The following is a 21,113-nucleotide window of genomic DNA, read 5'->3' as shown; positions in this document are numbered from 1 at the left end:
CAACGCGCATTAAGTTTTCAAACCTGTGATCCAAGTTATTAGACCGAAAGCATCATACATTGAAAAATTACAATGCTCAATCCTCAGCAAATCAAATATTGAAGGATAAAATTGAGAAACAAATCACACAGGAGGATCTAAAATAAAAAATTGTAATTAAAAGAATGAGGGTGAGAATCAAAATAAAAAATAAATCAGAGGGCAACTACAATTTTTTGATTGAATGGTTAAACTAAAAAGAAAAATATCTTTAACAAAAAGAAAAGAAAATAAATAAAAGAATGAGAATCAAATTAAAAAAAATAACACACCATAAATTAAAGATGAAATTGAAAACCAATAAATTTTTTATAAAATGGCCAAGGAAAAATATCAAAAATTAAAAGACTAAGGACCAAATTGAAAAAGAAAAATAATTTATGACAAATTGGAAATAAAAAGAAATAAAAAAAACTTTTTTACAAAAAAACAAGGACAAAAATTAAAAATCAAAAGAATAAAGATCAAAGTTAAAATAATAAAAAAAATGACCAACTTATAAATTCTGGGAGAGGTGAGAAAAAAAAAAAAAAACTCATTGGCGATGAACTGTTCATCAAATAAAGGGCAAAGTTGACCATTAGGAGGCATTGTACACACTATCTAAATGACATTGGTGCCCCTCCACGCGATGCCACGTGCACTGCAACGCCCTCAATAAAATGATAATTAAAAAAATAAAAAAGATAAAAATGACCATGGATGAAAGTTAAATTTTGTTTTTCTTACTTTAAAGATATTTAAATAATTTAATTGTGCATTAAAAAGTGAAAAACCAAAACAGACCGTGGACACAGACATATATATATATATATATATATATATATATATATATATATATATATATATATATATGTATGTATGTATGCAAAATCAACATCAAAGGATTTGACATATAGAGCTACAAAAATAATGAATGCTAATTTATGCAGTGAGTGAATGTGTTCCACGTGCACTAACCATGAATCACATGCACTAACCATGAATCACATGCATGCATTCAAAATTTTCCACGAATTAGACTTGATGTGTTAGCAATAGTAATGGTATCTTGAATTTATAGGACCCCAAGATCCGTCCTCTCCTCTCCTGTGGTTTTTGGCTTCTTGTAAAAGAAAGTATGTCATGTGGCGAAAATATTTCTTTTCTTTTATTATTATCCCTTGGTTTTGTTCATTTTGATCTCTCGTTTTTTTCTTTCTTTTCCTTTAGTGATGTGGTTATTTGAGATTAGACTTGATAGATTATTTTGGCCAGAAAAAAAATATTACTCAGTTAATGTTTAATTTGTCAAAATTAAATGAAGTTTTAATGATTTAAAACAATTAAAGCTATGGAGATTGAATTTGAACAATTAAAAGATATTCAACCCCTTTTTCTTGCTAAATACAGGGAATAAAATGCAAGGGCAAAGGAAGGTTAAGTCCTTTTTTATCCCTCAATTTATTTATTTTTCAATTTGATCCATTCATATTGTTTTAATTTAGGATTTGACTTAGTAGTTTTTTTTGTCGGCTTGATATGAAGATCGATCGCGCAATATCAAGGAAGATTTTCAATGCTCGGTTGATGCTTTGATTTTGTGAAACAAATCAAGTTTCAGCAAGTTCAAACAATTAAGTTTTAAAAGAGCAAGATTAAAAATATATAAATATGGGGACTAGGGTAAACTTGTAGGATAATTTTGCTGTGAGCATCTATTTTTATTATGTAATTAAATAAAAAATTATAAAAAGGTTACTAAACCCAATATAGTCCATGAGCCGGGTTGCGGGTGGACTGAGATTGATCCAATTTATCGTTGTTTTGATATTTTTAAAAAATTTGTTATTTAATTTTTTTTTTTAAGTTAAGTCATATTTTTATCGGTTATTTAAGTTACTTTTAGATCCATAAAATCGATTGATTTAAATGGAGTCAGTTCTCATGCGGTTTTATTATAAACTTAGTTAAAAAAAAGAGGTGGGACAAGAGATTTTAATATTTACCCACTTAGTTAGAAGGAATGACATTGTAAAAAAAACTCTCCATGCTTTTAATATTTTTTGTAATATTTTTTTAAAAATTAATTTAACTACAATAGAGAATAGACCAAGAGACTAGTTTTGGTGCTATTTAGTGTTGGTGTGTGGGGTTTAAAAAAAGTTTCAAAAAACTCATTTGTCAAGCTATTTCATTAGAAAACACATTTTTTTTCTTGTTATACAATATCAAGCATATGTAGGGGTGAGCAAAAAACCTGAAAAATCAAGAAAATCAGAAAAAAAATAACTAAAAAAACCAAACCGTGAAAAAAACCCGATTAAACCGATTAAAATTTTGAAAAAACCGACCGGTTCGGTTCAGTTTTGGTTTTATAAGCCTAAAACTGAAAAATCAAACCAAACTGAACCCAATAAAAAAAACCAGAAAAAAACCGACCCAAACCGGTTTGAACCGGTTTTTCCCTAAAAATTCAAACCGAACCAAAACCGGCCGGTTTAAACCAGTTTCGACTTGGTTTCGGTTGTTTTTTAAAAAAATTCAATTTAATTATTATTTTTTTATAAAAACCGAACCGAACTGCACTTATGAAATAATTTTTCTGTGTCTTTATTAAGTTCTATCATTTGTCAAAATAGGGAGCTGAAATGTTTTAAATGCTTGGTGTTGGAATATTCAAAGGGCGAATTATATTTTCCTCCCTTTAGTTTGTCAAATGTTTCGCATTGATACCTGACATTTAAGACTTGTCAATATCTTTAGCATTTTCAATTTGTAGCAATGACAACCTTATTATTTATTGTTTAGTACTGAACAAAGTGTCCAATTGCATCGACATAAGCCAGCGACAAACAATTTATATAATGCAGATGACAAAATAATAGATTGAAGACCCAAAATTAAGATATTCTAAACTTTAAGGATCAATATAAAATATAAAGAAAATTTATATATTGTACGACTAGCATCCCCATCAAGGTTATCGATTCGTCTCTTTCGTTTGCAGGGTCCTAAAACCGGCCGATATATTTATTTATTCTCGAACCCGTTTGGTTTCGGGTTATAGCTTATTTAAAAATGTGGTTGTGGTTATTTTTTTAAAATACTTTTCGTGCTGAAATACATCAAAATAATATTTTTTTTATTTTAAAAAAAATATTATTAAAATCAGCACATCAAAACGATTCAAAATATATAAAAAAATTAAAATTTTAAAAAATACAGGTACAACCGCATTTCCAAACGCTCACCAAAAAAGTTGAAGAAACACTATTCAAAGACTCGATCCACTAACATGGCAGCTGCCTTTTTTAAATCCAAAGTAGGAAGAAAGAATTGTTTTTTGCTTTTAATGCTATCTCCCTCTCTCATTAAAGTCTTTGAAACTACTTATCAATTTTATATTTTCAGGAATAATTCGTTCTTGGAGAAACAAGTAATTATGTTGATATTATTTATTAAAGTCACTTTTTTTTTTTAACAATAACTTTCCAGTACTATAGCATCTGCAGATTATATATATTTTTCCTTATAAAACAATAATTTATTTACATTCTTTTCATTTTATGCCACAATTAATAACATTTTTAAAGTTATTTTATCAAAACATTACTCATATATATATATATATATATATATATATATATATATATAATAAATTAGAATGCCACTTACAAATGTTCAAGTTTCATGATTTCATTAACAAAAAAAAAAAAAAGGTTTCATGATTGATATATTTTGGTATTCAATATGCTCAAAATTAAAAGCTTTAAAGTATTTAGATAGAGTATAATAACAAGTTTACGTCAATATTCTCCTATTTAAAATTTAAAAAGTTGATGATTGGTGATAGAAGGTCTAATACCTGCAAAACAGTTATTTTTTATGGGATTTAAAAACTTTTCAATAGTAAAATCAGTGACTTTTAATAAATAAAAAAGATAAGATTTATACTTATAACCGGTTGATCATTAAAACTTTAATACCATGTTAAATAACTAATTCAATCAAAAATCTTAAACTATTAAATAAAATTTTAAAATAAAATTTATATTATTTTCTAACATATTCTATATCCTCGTAACATCTTTACTAGCATTTCCCATTCCACAACCACTCTCACTTTACTATGTTGGCGAGTAAGCTGGAGTCTATGTTCCAGAAGTTCCCAAATCTCGAGTTCCTTGAGTCCCGACTTGAAAGAGTAGCAAACCCACTGGATGCTATGAGTTGAGCCTAAAGACTACCATTTTGGATCCACATAGATGGCAAGCAAACAATTCTAGCGGCAGAACAAAACTATACGATGGAGTCATATAGCCTTGCACAAATGACTCTTGTGTTGCGCCCAGCTGCTCTTCATGACTGGTATTTTCCAATATCATCTCCAACTTCAATTTCTTTTCCTTCTCAAGATCCAACTCCCCCGTTAGATTAATATTATCCATTATTCGTAAGGCTTAACATTCATATCGTCCCAAAATTATTCTTCACAACTTGGTATAGCAGGCTTTGACATTGGACAAAAAAGCAAAACCCAGATATCCACGTTGAGCTTAGTGAGTAGGGCAAAACACTACGCACACAACAATATACAAAAATATTATCCATTATTCGTAAGGCATAGCTTTATTCTCTGGTGAAAATGAACTTCAGAAACAGGGTCTAACGAGACAACCTAGGCACATAATACATTTAGAATCAAATTGATTGTGTACCAGGCTGATCTAACATATTCTCGGGCAGTGGTTTCAAACACCAAACTGTACTTTGTATCAAGCAGATCATGCAAATCAAACCCTGCTTTAGTTCCCTTCATGGATTTGTTCTGGCTCCTCCTGTATCTCACTTGAGTTCAGCACTGACCCCCCACCATTAATCTCCACAGCACCCCCTGATTCTGATATTTTTGTTATCCTTTGTAACTCATCAGCTGTGTCTGTTGGATGAGACACAGATCGATCATCTTCCAATTGTTCTTTCTGAATTGATTGTTTTGGTCGTCTGATGGCTTCAGCCGCTTCAGCCATCACAACAGGAGGTGGCCGGGGAGGGACCCATGTGCGCCTAACTGGTTGCTGGTTGTTTTGTCCACCATAACGTCCAGCCTTTACTTCATCTTCATTATCTATCTCTGCAATTCCGGCATTTTTCTGCTGCCACCAGGGTGTAGTGCTCTCACCATCAAACTGATAGATACCATTGTCTTGTACCTTGGAATTCAAATCTTCTCCGCTCACTTGAGACTGAAGCACCTGGCTTGAGTTATTTTGGACTTGACCAACCTCCCATGGCTACTCAGACAGGAAAAGGAGAAGTTTCTTTTAATGTTAATTCAAAAATTCTTAAGAAGATTCTTGTTATTCAATCATATTCTGCAGCAGTCTAAAAAATCTGAACACATTTTTCCAAGCTATATATCTCTAACCACAATAATGGATTCTGTTTTTAAGAGTGAACTCAAAAGCCTGTATCAATCAACTCAGAGCTACTTCTGAATCATCTGATAGAATAAGACATGATGCAATCAGTAAAACTGAGTGTTGGATAAAGTAGACGCCACACCAATTTGTAAGGCCTTTTTCTTCCCCTAATTTTAGCAGTACTCTTGTCAAATATAAAAGACACTCAGGAAAAATTAATTACACTACTTGAAGCAATCCAGGAGTTTTAAATAAGAATAGTGGAAAGGTAGACAGGGGGACGGGGTGGCGACTCTCTGAAGACTGGTTGCAGTTTCAGATTTTCATACCTAACATGACCAACTGAATAAGAAAAATTATATAATCCACATTAGCCTATGATTCTATTTGGAGAAGAAGGAATGCGAGGGAGAGCCAAGAAACATCTTGTCAAATATGCATAACATTCAGGAGTTTCTTTTTTTTAATAATGATATTCAGGAGTAAATTAATTACTATAATGCAGGTGTTTTAAATTGGAAGAGTGAAAGTAAGAATGCTCTGCATCTAGACAGGTAGATGCTCTGCATCTACATGGCCATCTAAATAGAAAACCCCCCATTAGCGTATGAATCCATGAAAAAGAAGGAAATGTGATGTGGAATGAGAAAACACTCCTTCGGGAACTAATACTTGACTAAATAGGAAATTTTGTTCTGTATATGATAAAACAATTTTTTTTAATAAAACTTTGTTATTTTCTATTTAGCAGTTAAAATGATTTGTAAGGAATCTAGTTATGTTTCCTATTTGGTATTTTTTTAATAAAACTTTGTTATTTTCTATTTAGCAGTTAAAATGATTTGTAAGGAATCTAGTTCTGTTTCCTATTTGGTGCCTAAACCAATCACTCTATTTAAGACATTAGAAAGGGGGGCATGAATTTTGATTGATCAATAATTTGAGTCTTCAGTTGCACACCTTAGTTCTAGGCGCAATGCGAGGATTTGAAATTTGCTGACTAGGATTGGGTGGTTGATCATTGATATCCTGCATATAAATCCAGGATGACAAAATTATCATGTCACACAGAGAAGGAAGCCAATTTCAGTGTAAGTACTAGGTCTGACTTACCCTGATATTGCCAGGTCTCTCTCCTCTCCGAACCATCTCCATGATCTGTGCAACATAATTACCAAATGGTTAGCGGAATTCTATCATAGGCTACTGAATCCATCAGTGTTGCCAAATTGAATCTGCAATAGTTATTTCTAGCATCATCATACATGAAGAAAGTTGCACAACATGGAAAGAAGAAAAATTCAGACATCTCAAGTTGCAAACTCAAATTCCAGTTAGAACAAGGAACATCAAGCTCATACAGTTAAGAAATCTTGAGAAAGAAGTTGTCTCTGTTCAATGTTTAAACATTTAGCAAATTTTCCTTAAACTAAGCTGGAATTGGCTTACATTGCTACAGAAAGTATCAAAGTTGAAACTTTCTTCTCTACTGAGCTTCAGATTTCAGAACCCTATCAATTCTGAAATGTTTCCATCGATCCTCATTTTCAATAATTAACTTGAAACTGTTTAATAAAGTGGTTCAAATCAAATGTCTGACCAAGTAAGTTCAATATCAAAACTCTGAAACTAAGGATTCAAAAATGTCTAAGTAGGGTTCTAAGAAGTAAAAACCTTAAATCATAACTAAAAAAGAAAACAGAGATATTTTATGCCCTCAGTTGCATGCCTGTTTCCAATTAATGAAATATGATACACTTCAACATAAAAAAAGAAAAGAAAAAAGAGTTGCATCTATGTTTCACTCCAGAAACACCAGCATCATGCAACTATTGACCACAGGTCCACTGCAGCAAGATTAATTCCAATGGATGCCAGCCTGCAATACAATTGAACAAATTTGTTACACTAGTTCTTACCTCCATATATGACTTAGGGTGTGGTGCAGCAGAGGGTTCAGCAGATGCAGGCTGCGATGAAGATCCCCCTGTCCATAAACTCCGATTAGATGAGATGGAAATCGAAACAGAAAAACAAAAAAAGAAAATGAAATGGCTGGAAAATAACCTGAGTGCAAATCAAACTCTGTCTTGCCATTGGTATATGTTTGCTGCAAAAAGAGAGAAATATATAGAGCTTCAAATTGCTTCGCTCAAAACTTGTCTCAATTATTCTACAAACTTTCATTCCAAATCATGAAGCTTTCAGTGCTCAGTCCACACCTAAGTCATGCTCACCTTTGGATTTGCAACTAAGGCTCTATAGTCTTCTTGATCAGCAAGAGAGTTTCTCACACGGTTATCTGTTTGACCTGATGAGGCAGGAAAAAAAATATTGACAAACAGATCTTCTGATAGTGTTGAGACATGTTGTCCACAAATCTCAGAACGCTTCAAGATAAAATGTAGGGAATGAAAAGGAAGGCCACAAGTTACAGTTATTTCTCTTGAGGCCTTCTCACTGGTGGCACATGTAATATGGTTCCCAGACTTTTGCAACCAACAAACACTGAAGCTGAAAGCCTTTTTGCATAATTTCAATTACACTCAATGTAATATTTTTGCTCACCAAGGCACCACCTTAAGCATCTGGGCTACAACCAAGCAGATTACTCAGGCAATAAGCCAGATAGCTTTTTAATGCATGTATTAACAAGAAAGAGCAACAAACTTGAGCAATATTGAACCACTCATTACAAACAAGAAACTGCAACATGCGCAAGAGCAATGACTACTGCGGCCATTTATTTTGTCCATAACTGGCCAACAACCAAAAAGTTCAAAAATAATGTAAACGATATGAATCATTTCTTATTTTCCAAAAAACATTTTGCTTAATCAAAGGTCATATAAGCATAGGAAAATCTGGTCAATTCATACATCCTTACACACCAACAAAACTATGCAAGAAACAAATCCTCTTGTTCTCTCTAGGTTTAACTTTAGCTTTCCTGGATAAGCAACAATAGAATGGACCACTGGTCCTGTTATTTAGGTTTCATGACTTTTGCATAATACTTTATGCCAAATTAGAGATGCATGTAGTAGAAACTCCAAATATTTACAAGGTGACAAATCTACAAATGTAGATTATGATCCTGCATTTTCAAATTGACCAGCCATGTATATATATATGTTCTTTAATTAATTAGGAATCATGTAATTAGCATGTGACCTTTTAAATATTTCCTTGGAGGTTAAGTAATTTTACTTGGTGATCAAGACCAGTGATTCCTTGTCCTGCAAGGATCTAGGGCTTTAACTAGCATAAATAAAAGGAAAAAACCCTGATTTATGTGAAAGCTGCTACAATATACTACACTACCTTGCTACGATAACTTATTAAATCTAAACTATTATTAAGGATTTGCTCCAGCATCGATATGGGCAACATGTGGTAGAAGAATTGAAAATGATCAGCCAAGACAACGAGACACTGCTGAATTAGTTGAAAGACAACAACTTTAGGAATGGTTTTCAGAATGCCTGAATGAATCATGTACAACTAGATTAGCCTTGAAAGTTTTTGTGCAGGAGTGTCAAAATAGCACCTCCATCTTCTATGAATGTCTTAAAGTTGCAGTGATCATCAGCATCGAGCACTCAGCAATCCACTCTCCATTTCCACCAAACCAAAAGATAGCTTTTTTTATTTTTCCTCACAATCTATATGGTTTGCAAATAGTAACATTTACAAAGGGAGCCTCACACTATTGCATTTAACATCTAAACAGTCAGTAACAATGCCTTAATGCCTAGATGCCTGTTAAAAAGGCAATCATATGCCTAAAAGCTCTGAAAGCACAAGTGACGGAGAAAGGTCTTCTTTCATAAATACACTAATAACAAATAAAAAATTGTGAATGGGAACTGCAACAGAAAAGGACAACAAAAGCATCTCAACAACCATATGTATGCAGCACATAGAAAGAAATATGTTTGGTTCTGATGTCAAAGCAACATCTCACCTTCCAATCTATGTATTGCAGTACTCATTGACTTCATTTCCTGTACTTGCACATCTAGCATTTTCATAAATTCCTTGAAGTATCTCTTCTCTGAAAGGAGTTGAGCAAGGTTCAACCATTACAAAGAAAATAACTAATCAGAAAGTGTTTTAAGGAAACCAGTTTTCTTTAAAGAAAGCGGTGGAAACGAAAGAAATTCTATCATTATCCCACCTTCATTTTTTGAATTCAATAGTTCCTGGCTCGCTCTTGCAACATCAACAGCTGCTGCTGCTGCTGATTTGGCAGCTGCCGCAGCTTCTTCTGCCAAACTTGGCTTTAAATTAGTTTTCTTCACATTGTCATCTTCTTCTTCCAACACAACCTTACGTATCCAAGACTTCAGCCTGGGAATAACAGTATTCTGAACAAGAAATATGTTATCTGTTCATGTCATGAAAATTAACATATAGAACCTTACAAAAACCGGTACATTTATTTACACTAAGATGGGTGCAAGAAACTTATAGATGCAACCCTACACCATCTTTTGGAAATGGAAAACAAATGAGAGGCATTAACAGTTTGACTAACATGACAGAGTGATTGTGTAGAGTATTTTTGATACCTTAACTAACACAACTGTTCCAGCACCTGAAACTGCCAATAGTCCTACGGCAAAAACAGCATGATACCAGTGAAACCGAGATCGAGTCAAAGTCCCTACTGAAGAAATTACAGCAGTAGGACCAGCTGCTACAGGCTGCAGAGTTTGTGCTGAAGCTAGTGGCTGAGCATTTGGTGTTGATTTCACCTGCCCCTCTGCTTTTGTCATAGTACAACACAAAATACAATCAATGATGCAAGGATATAAAAATCTTAGCAAGCCCAAGGACTGCTTATCATGAAAGACAATAAACATCTCACTTTCATATTAAGATCTTATACCTTGATTCAAACTGGTTGCCTGTGTGCTTGGAGTTGGATCCTGCAATTTGCAGAAAACATCAGCAGGGAAAACAAACAGGTACAAATACAAATACATTGAGAATCGATTAGCTCTCCCAGAGGAAAAAAATGATTAAACAGGGTGGCATGCAAGAAAGTGGGGAGCCAAAACGAATAATTTGTTTACCGGCACACGAAGAAAAGCTTCATCTATCTCTTCCTTTGTGAGGCCCTTCTTCTCAAGAAACGATCTTCTATACATAACTGGAGAACCCCTAACTTTTGGGTGCGAAAGAAACTTTACAGCATTCTGCACTTGTTCCTCTCGCATTGGTTCCGAGTTCACAAAGACAGATGGAGGACTTTGCTTGATAGCCTCAACCTCAGCATCTTGCTGAATCCCATTTGTTGGCTGTACATTCCCTGTAGCTCAAAGTAAAAAAAAACCCATTACTCTATGCTTAGCATTTTTGCTATATATCCTAAGCTTGACGTAATTTGACAGTATATAAACAAATAACCCCCCCCCCCCCCCATTGACATCATCTTTGATTAGTCATCCCATAAACAAAAGAGATAGCAATCAATTGCAAGTGTAGTTACGCATCCAATAGCTCTTTTTTTTTTTTTTCTGGTTTGCCAAATAAGAATAATTATTGGCTAACCAAACAGTTTTTTACTTAACTACTTCGTCAAACTTATTAACAACCACAAAAAAGAGCGAAATTCAATTATAAAAAAAAATTGGAGATTGAACCGTAAGCATAGCTAAAACTTAATTAATTGAGCTGCTAATCACATAATTATAACAATAATCTTGTAAGCTCAAATATATAATATCAGTACAGAGAGGGAAATCGAACCAGGATTTTGATCGGCAGGGTTTGAAGGAGGAGGAGGATCCGATGATTGAGTCGCCATACTCAAACCTCCTCAGTTGACTGAATTTTGAAACCAGAAAAATAAAATAAAGAGAAGGCCAGAGAGAGAGAGAGAGAGAGAGAGAGAGAGAGGCCTAGAGAGAGAAAGAAATAAATCTACGAGCCTTAATATAAAGATGATGACGTCGATGGTGCCTGTCAGCCAGAGCTAGTTTTTGCTCGCTTCGAAGCTCTCTTGCTATCACTTGCTATTTTTTTTCTTTTTCTTTTTTGGGCTGTTGGAAGTTTTTTTAATATTTTTTTATACTAAAAATAAACGAAGGAGCTAATTTATATCTTAGATCCCTATAATTTATCAATAATAACTAGCCAATCCATATAGTATAAAAATCACTTAACGCCCCTTGATTGTCCTCAATTTAATTTTTTTTCAAAAAAAAGTTTTTGTTATCAAGATTTTCCTCCTTATCTGATCCTACTCTTCTTTGTCTCTTGAAATAAAAAAAAAAGAAACAAAATAAATCAGGAAAGAATGTGATCTTGGTAAAAGGACGGTGCTGACAAAATTTAAGAATATTAGGATTAAATATGAAGTATATGAAACAATAAGGTCGAAGTAGTTAATGTTATTAAACTATAAGGACTGGGCTATAATTAACTCAAAAAGACAACAAGAAAGAAGAAACGGTGCGGAAAGGCAGATAATAAAAATTGCTTGTTTTTCCAAAAATAAATCAATAAGGTCTTATCTCTCTGGCTTTTGAAGGAAAACAACAAATAGAAACGGAAGAATGATCGGCAGTGGAATTTCTTTTATTTATTTTTTTCAATTTCAACTAATTTTCATGGGCTTTTTGCAATTTGGGCTTATTTCTTTCTTTCTTCTTCTTGTCAGACCTCAAATAAGAGCGATAAAATTGGGCTTGCCCAAGAGTATTGTCATCCTGACCATAATCCTAAGCTGGAAAAACTAGTCGGCATCCTGCACAGTTTATATATATACTACTTACATGACCCGCGTGATGCCGTGGGTTAATTTTTTTTGCATAAAAAATATAAAAAAAATTAAGATCTAAAAATATTAGGTCTTTCTATAAAGTTATATCCAAGTTTAAGTGGGTCTGACTGCAACACCAGACACAATAGCCTTGGATGTGGGTCTGTCTGCAAGGTCGTGTCATAAAAGTATGATAATTAAATAGATTAATTAAAAAGAAAAAAACAAAGAAAAAAAACCAACATAAAGAAAAAACTAATGAAGAAAAAGAAAAAAATCCGAATTAACCGGGCTAACCCGTCAAACTAAGTTAACCTGTCAAACTCGTGATCCGCGTCATGAAAGTTTGATAACTAAATAGAAAAAAATTGAACATTAATAAACTAAATTAAATGAAAAAAATTAATTAAAAAGGAACAAAAACATAAACAAACAAAAGGCATCAACCTTTTTACTGTGGACTGCACAGTGCAGTCCACAGTCAAAGGCATAAAAACAGCAAAAAAGAAAAAAAAAAAAAACTAAAGGCATCAGCTGATAAATTAATTGGCTTAACCCGTCAAACCTAAGATCTATGTCATGAAAGTCTAATAACTAAATAGAAAAAAAAATTAATATCAATAAACTAAATAAAAAAAATTAATTAAAAAAGAAGAAAAAGACATCATCTTTTTCACCGTGGACTGCATTGTGCAATCCATAGTGAAAGACATAAAAAAAAAATTATGATGAAATAGAAGCCTCTAATATCAAAACCATTATTAATTTAAGCCCACACTAGTCGCTCCCTACAATTCACGTTATGAATGTTTGATAACTAAATAGAAAAAAAATTTGACGGGTTTACCCAGAATTAACTAGGTTAACCTGTCAAGCCCGGGACATGTGTCATGAAAGTCTGATAATTAAATAGAAAGAAATTTAACATTAACAAACTAAACTAAACGAAAAAAATTAATTAAAAAGAAAAAAAAATTCAGGTTAATTCGTCAAATCACATTAACTCGTTAAACCCGGGATCCGTGTCATGAAAGTCTGATAACTAAATAAAAAAATTTAATATTAACAAACTAAATCAAATAAAAAAAATTATTAAAAGAAAAAAAACAAAAAAAATTAAAAAAAAAAAAGTTTAGCATTTCATTTACTTTTTAGTATATGTTATAATATAATATAATAATTATAATTATAATATAATAATTATAATACAATAATTATAATACTATAATATATTAATAATGGGGAAAGTGAAAGGCTTAGTATATGTTATAATATAATATAATAATTATAATTATAATATAATAATTATAATAATATAATATATTAATAATGAGGAAAGTGAAGGCGTGGAAAAAGCTATAGCACTTTTCCTACGTCTTAGAGTATTCTATAATAATATATAATATATATATGTTTAGATTATTTTTAACAATTTCATTATTATGCAGAGGGCCAACGTTGCCATGTTATCAGTGATTATGAATTTGTTTTTTCTGTTTTTGTTTCCAAGGTGAATCAAGATTGAGATTAGCAAGCAATTAATGTAATATCGAACACAACAAATCATGATGGAGAAAAGCTAAAGGTATATTTCATTTCTGAAATTTCGGACATGTTTGTGATAAATGTTATGTTTTAAAGTGATTTTATTCAGGATTATATTAAAATAATATTTTTATTTTTTATATTAATGTATCAAAATAATTCAAAAATACTAAAAATTAATTTTAAATAAAAAATAATTTTAAATTTTAAACAAATATCATTTTGACGACACTACTAAACGCTTTGTCAAAGAACCATTTCAACCAAATAGCTTAAGCTGTTAAATGAGGTTCCAGAATATGATTTATATTATAGCTTAAGCTGTTAGATGAGATTTCAGGATATGATTTATATTATTCTCTAACACACCCCCTCAAGTGAAAGCCCTTTGAGCTTGAAACCTCAAATGAAAGTCATTTGAGCTTGAAACTTGCACATACCCACATTACCTTGTGCTTAATTTTTATCAAATAAACGAGGATGATGAGATTCGAACTCGAGATCACTTGGTCATCAAGGCTCTGATACCATGTCAAAGAATCATCTCAACCCAACAGTTTAAACTTTAGATGAGGTTCCAGGATATGATTTATATTATTCTCTAACACGCCTTACCAATAAAAATTCATTTCTTATTATATTTAGACCCTGTTTGGTAATGTGGCTGCGAGTGAGGTTCACTCGCAGCCACACATATCAGTGTTTGGTAAAGCAAGCAAAACTGATTTTGCTTGGCAGGACCCACTAATTTTTGCTGCCCAGCCGCAGGATTGGAACTCGTGGGTATTTTTAAGGAATAGTGGAGCATGGTTCCACTATTCAGTGAACAGTGGAGCCATGCTCCACTGTCGCACTGTTCAGTTTTTTTTTTTTTTTGAAAAACCAGTGAGAAAAGTTTAGTTTTTTTTCCCCGAAAAACCAGTGCAGTTAATCGTGAACAATATATTTTTTTTGTTTTTTAAAAAAATTAGTTTAAGGTGAATTAAATTTACTCGTACTGTAATCTCAATTTTATTCATGATAATATTTTATCTAATTTTATTGCACGCTCAAAAAATCATGGAAACTATAGTTCTTTTCGAATGACTTTTATACGTAATGAAATTGTAATTTTTTTTAAAAAAATTGTGTTTTACTCGAAAAACTAGTATTTAATTGTTGGATATATTTCGTATGTAATGACATTGCACATAGTTTAATGGAATAATAAAAAATATTTGATATCAATATTATTTATTTCATGATGTAATAACAGTAGTTAAATCTACAATATTTAAATTAAAAATCATTAATATTAATATATATATATATATATATATTAATTATTTTATAACCTCAATTTGAAAAACATTTTTTTAACCAAACACATTAAACTACTTTTTGTTCAACCTCAATTTCAACCACAGTTTTAACCAAGCATATATTTTTTCAAACCAACCTCAACTAAAAGTACTTTTTATAAAACAATTTTTTTAAAACCACAACCACAACAGCAACCGCAATACTAAACACACTCTTAATCCCATTAAAAATTATTTGCACTTGAAATAAACTATCTTTCTTATCCCTTTTTTGAAAGTGGGTTTTTTTTTTATATATATATAACTTTTGAAGTCTTATTTATGTAATAGTTGAATTAGATAAAAAGTTGCCTAGCAATTTTTTATTAACATAATTACATTGAACTCTTATAGCAGCCTATACTCCTAGATTAGCTGCTTTATTTTTCGTACTAATAATTAAAAATTGGTTTCTCCTACTTGTTTCATTAAGAGCCAAATCACTCGTTTCTAATTAAAAACGATCAATTTTAATAACATTTATAATATATATACCATTATGCTTTGCAAAGATATAAAGCAACATTTTAGTATTGGATTTCAACATGTTATGAACATTTGCTGGTTATCATAGCTACACCGTTATTTATACATAAACATCACCACCAAATTTTCACATTCAAATACTTACTTATATGATGGCATTGTTCCGATATGATTGTGAAAAGAATTTAAGAGAGTATTAAGTGTAATTTCTTATTATCATTATTATACAAGTAAAACAAATGAGTTTTATTATTTATATGAACAATAAAACAAGTTCATATATTATTTAAATCGTATAATAACAAATTGGTTTCGTGGTTCCCTTGGTTAACACATGACGTTCATCCATGGTTTGTAAATCATATAGTTTTTGACTTCTTTTCTTTAGGAAAAAAAAAGTGAACAAAACCATCTTCATCGTCTCCATCAATGATGTTTATCTTAATAGAAGAAAAGGAGGGAGAGGCTAAGAAGGTGGAGACGGGAAAGAAAAAAATGTTTAAGAGAGATGGTGTTTCTCTAATGTCGGTGAAGAAGAACAAGGTGGTACTGGTGGTTGTGGTGTGCACAACACCTAATGGCCGGTCTACCTCCTAGATTGAGGGGTGTTTGGATGTATTGGGATAGATCATAAAAATTTGATTTGAGGGGTTTAAGAGTTGTTACCTAGTACTATGATCACTAGAAAACCAAATGATCTGTTAAAGTCTATGTAAAGGGAATAATTGTGCATAGAAAAGACGCATCACCCTTAGTGCACCCTACCTATGTTAAGATGCATTGTTGATTAATTGTTTTTTTAAGTCATGTTTCTATTATTTGATCTGTCTAAGATTCAAGAAAAAATTCTTCTTAGTAAGGAGATCCTTATCTTATCAGATTGAAACCTAACCATTCTAAAACCAAAAAATTAATTGTGTTTTTGAAATTTTAGTCAAATCTTAATAGATAATCACAAACTTGTCATGATACCCACTAACTAATTTTTGTATTTTTCAAAGTATGATAAAAATATATTTTTTATTTTTTTTCATAAATATACAAGAAATTTTTTAGAATTTGACCGTATGTACACAAATAAAAACATAATTTTGTATTTTTTTTAAAATAAGGAGTTTTTTTTCCTGAAATTTTGAAGAAAAACAGATGTATTTAATATCAGGTCAGTATCTTACAGTGTAAGTTTATAACCTAAATATTATATGAAAAGATTGAAAAACATGTGAAGGACCCATAAATAATTTTAAAATGGTCCCTGAATTTTTTCTAAATTTTTGGAAATCATTTGAGATTTGTTTGGCAAAAGCATAAAAAAAAACACCATTGGAAAACTGGTATGACATGTTTGTTAAACACGTCTTTAACTAAAAATCAGAGGCTTATAAATTGTCTTAAGTCCATGTTTGGCAAATGCGTCCTAAGGTGAAGAAAATACATTTTTTTATTATAAAATATCGACATGCCAAACACACTTTTAAGTTTGGAAAGGGCTCAGCCCAACCACGTGGGATCAGCTTTTTGGCCCAAAGCTCAAACCCAAAAACACGATATAGAAATAGAAACGAAGAATGAAAATCAAATGAGGTTTTTGTTTGAAATTGATTAAGGAAGAACCTAGAAACATGAATTCAAATTCATACTAGTTTATGTCAATTTTAAGGCATAGAAATATATAAATCATCTTTCAGGTAAGAAATTGAGGTTGAATTATCATAACAAACAACCGATTAACACGATTATTTAATTTTGTTTTTTGAAACATACAAATGAAGAACCAATGATCAAATGTCAATATTTCAGTTATTTTAAGCCATTAGGACCTTAGATTAGTGATTAACAAGCTTGTACGTATATGTAAGAACTAACAATTGATCAAAATAACTTAGAAAACATAAGCGTAAAGCAATCTTCAACAGAAGAACATAAACCCATACACCTAGAAAACCCAATATAAGCTTAAACAAAAAAAAATAGATGGAGAGAAAAATGTTCATACACATTTTGGTCACAAAATACCAATTATGGTGTAATTAGGTTTGTAATAAGGAGAGGAATTTCAAGGTGGTTTGAAGTTTTTACCTTGTAAGAAAAAAATAGGGGATCAAAAAGTTTTTTATTCGTTTTTTTTTTTTTACACTTATTGGAGAGTTTGTGTGTGTGTGTATGCGTGTTAAAAACATGTTTCATGAGGTTCATAGGATGTTTTTTTAGGTGTTTATAGGTGAAGACAAATTGAAAAGGGATTTTTAGAGTTTAAAAACTTAAACCCTAATTTTTTAAGCATTAGAGGTGCTGGAATTCAATCAAGCGGACAATGTGTCGTCCATTCTAAAAAAAAAAATAGGTTGGACCACATGTTGTTTTCCCTTTAAAGAAAAAAAGAACACCATGTGTGGGCTAGCCCTTCGATGCACTACTAGGCTTATTAGTTTGGGTTAGGAGCATGAGCCCTTCCTTCTAGGCCCAGACATGATTACCTTGTTTGTTATGTTGTCATCACAATTTTTAAAACAAAATTTTCTTTAAATTAATTTATTAAAATTATATTTAAACAATGATCCAATTACACCATAACTTTCGATAACAATAGAGTTTTTTTTATGGCAATAGTTAAATTTGATTTATAAATAAATATTTATTAACCTAATATGCCAAAATTTCTAAAATAATATGCTTATTGATATTCAATAAGAATACAATATCTATTTTATTATTGTATATCTTTTAAATACTTTTTTCAAGTTTATTATTTTTAGACTTATTCATACAAGCGTGTAGAAATGATTGATTCATGATTTTTTTTTTATTGAAATTTACTTTAATGATTATAATAAATTTTTATTTAAAACATAATATTTCTGATTAAAAAAACATATATTTTTTTTCAAAGCATATAAAAAAAAAATACATGAATAAGAAAAGGTTGTTTTTGATTTAAAGATTAGTTTGTTGCTCTTTGTTTCAAGTCATTACAATTTTTGACGAATAATTTTTTTAATTGCATTAGTTTTTGTTCAATAAACCATGTTGTTAATAATAAAAAATGATATTATCATAATAGAAATAATTAGATGAATGAGAGAAGATAATTTTGATTAAAAACAATTTCTCCATAATTCTAATCATTGCCTTTCTTATCAATATTCATTTTATTTTTTATATAATTAAATAAAAATAAATTTTAAAAAATACCATGTGTTACAAGGTCAAATATTTGTATTTGTATTTATTTTTTATATCTTACAATGAAGATCAACTTTCCATTTTAATCTTTAATTAATATTAATCACTCTTTTAATGATTTATCAATTCATATATTTTTTAATTCATTTTATTATGTACATACATCATCTTTTCAATTTAAAAATCACATGATTCTAAAAAAATATATTAATAATGTTTACACCTACATCTTTTATGTTAGAAATTAGCTTGAAATCTATGTTGCGAATAGACCTGCTAGTTACATTAAAAAAATAGATATAAAGCAATATTCAATATATAAATTTATATGATTTTCATGGTTTAATGTCTAATTTTTAATTTTATTCAAACAGGTATATGAATTTTATTTGTTTTGTAGAATACAATATTCAAGTAAATTATTATCAAATATTGATGTATCTTTTAAATGATGATATGAACTCTGATATTTAAGATAATCTTTAAAGTTGACATCATTAATAAGATATATGTTGGCGAAAAATGAAAAAGAAAGTTTTCTACAAAACTAGCTAAAATTATTATTATTATTTTTATTATTATATATTTTTATAAATAACATCGATAGTTTAGATATAGGAAACCTATTTTACTTTACAAACTTTACTTTTTTTCTTCAATCAAAGTATTCTAAAAATAATATATTTAAGTTTAATCAAAATTTAAAATATTAGAAACTTATTTAAATAAAATTAAAAATTAAAAATAAATAAATTTAAGCAATTAAAATTGCATTATCCCTTGTGTTTAACAACACCTTTAACAACTAATATGCCTAAATAAGAGGCTTATTTTGGGGTATTTTCCTTAAATAACACGTGTCACAAAGTTTTGACAAAATAATAAAAGCAGAAAAATATTTTGAAAAAAATAGAGTAAGGAAATTAATACCGTAGTTTCTAAGTGCGGTATTTTAAAAAATCACACTTGGAAATTGTGATATTTGAATTAAACTACTAGAATGGGCTGGCACAAACTCTAAAAAGAAATCAGAAAAGAAAATAAAAAAAAATTAATGAGATTTAGAGACATATTGAAACTTTAATGACGACAATTTTAATACCATTAGAAATAGTTTGACGAGATATATCCACAAACATCAAGGAAGGCTGCCAATAGGGGTCGGAATGATCAAGACACTCGACTCTAAAATAGTGAGTGGCTCACTTGCCTTTGAATTACGCGTATGAGTCATGCCGCCCACTATTGATAGCTTTCCTTAATGTTTATAGATTCGTCTCATGAAACTCTTTCCAATAATTATAAAAGTATTGTCATCAGAGTTTTGGTGTATTCCATGTTTTTTTTTTCTTTTATCTTTCCTCTCTCCTCCTTTAAATTTTGGACAACTCATTTCTCTTTTTTTCTAAAATACTGTATTTCACATGGACTGTTTTTAAAATATAGGAGGTGGGAACTGCTGAATTTTCTTAGCTGCATTATTTTTCAAAATTTTTCTTTTATATGTGCTAGTTTTCCAAATTGGAATTTTTTTTTATATATGCTACTTTTTCAAAAAAAATAATCCTTATTTTGCTCCAAGTACATAATAATTTCTCTTATAATTAAGTGTCGTGCATCTAGCTACCGTCGGTCGCTGGTAAAAAAACAAGAAAAAGCTATTTCTCTACCAGTGGAGCATAGTGTCGAGGAGACACGGTCCTGGACAGTTTTGTCCTTGCATGGAGGCACCTGCACATGCGCCTCTCTACCAACACAATAACTACAGGCAAGGAAAGCCTTCGCAGCCAATTAATAGGTCCTTGAAACTACCCGGCCCCAACAATTTTCCAAAGCAAATATAAGTCGAAATCTGGGAGAGGTGCTAAAAGGCTCAGAGCCCCATTTCCGTGATTGAAATCTCTCTTGAGATTTGTAATCATGTGGAGTAATGATCATAGAATTGAAAAGAAAATGACGAAGGACACATCATATTAGGTATATGATATAGAGGGTCTTGAGGAAGTAGACCCACCTAACGATAACCTAGCTATCTGATGGATGATAAAAGTATCGACTGGGACGGCCACCATTGTTAATTTCTTGATCAAATATCCGTCTGGACAAATCTTTTCAGAATCCAGAGGAGAGACTTTGTTGGGAAATGACAGGCCAACTCTCACTCATAGACAATAATTGTCCACTCTTCTTACAATTAAGCTAATGAATAATGGGTTGCCTTCTGAGGTTTTGTTATAACATCAGCCTCCTACTTTTCCTTCTTCTTGTTTGATAAAACACCAGCTATTAGAAAAGGAAGGAAAACGAAATCTTGTTTGCAACCCACCAGAAAATTGCAATTAG

At 30.9% G+C, this 21,113-nt stretch overlaps 1 protein-coding gene across 2 annotated transcripts; it reads right to left on the bottom strand.

The window, feature by feature from the left end:
- Positions 1–4,614: 4,614 nt before the first annotated feature.
- Positions 4,615–11,473, bottom strand: LOC18103780 (peroxisomal membrane protein PEX14). 2 transcript variants are annotated; one of them, XM_052445985.1, is made up of 13 exons: positions 11,384–11,473; positions 11,202–11,279; positions 10,526–10,761; positions 10,339–10,378; positions 10,019–10,215; positions 9,625–9,814; positions 9,412–9,501; positions 7,682–7,755; positions 7,512–7,554; positions 7,364–7,431; positions 6,558–6,602; positions 6,405–6,473; positions 4,615–5,315 (listed from the first exon to the last, which is right to left on the bottom strand). In XM_052445985.1, exons 2-13 carry the CDS (start codon positions 11,257–11,259, stop codon positions 4,827–4,829), a joined length of 1,599 nt encoding a protein of 532 aa, XP_052301945.1. In that variant the 5' UTR covers positions 11,260–11,279; positions 11,384–11,473; the 3' UTR covers positions 4,615–4,826. The 2 variants fall into 2 exon arrangements, with proteins under 2 accessions (XP_052301945.1, XP_052301946.1); XM_052445986.1 differs by lacking the exon at positions 11,384–11,473 and having other exon boundaries at positions 10,019–10,212; positions 11,202–11,367.
- Positions 11,474–21,113: the final 9,640 nt, after the last annotated feature.

Source organism: Populus trichocarpa, chromosome 12 (assembly GCF_000002775.5).
Source record: "Populus trichocarpa isolate Nisqually-1 chromosome 12, P.trichocarpa_v4.1, whole genome shotgun sequence".
Lineage (NCBI taxonomy): Eukaryota > Viridiplantae > Streptophyta > Magnoliopsida > Malpighiales > Salicaceae > Populus > Populus trichocarpa.
The sequence above is the reverse complement of the archived record's forward strand: the minus strand, read 5'-3'. Positions and strand labels throughout refer to the sequence as shown.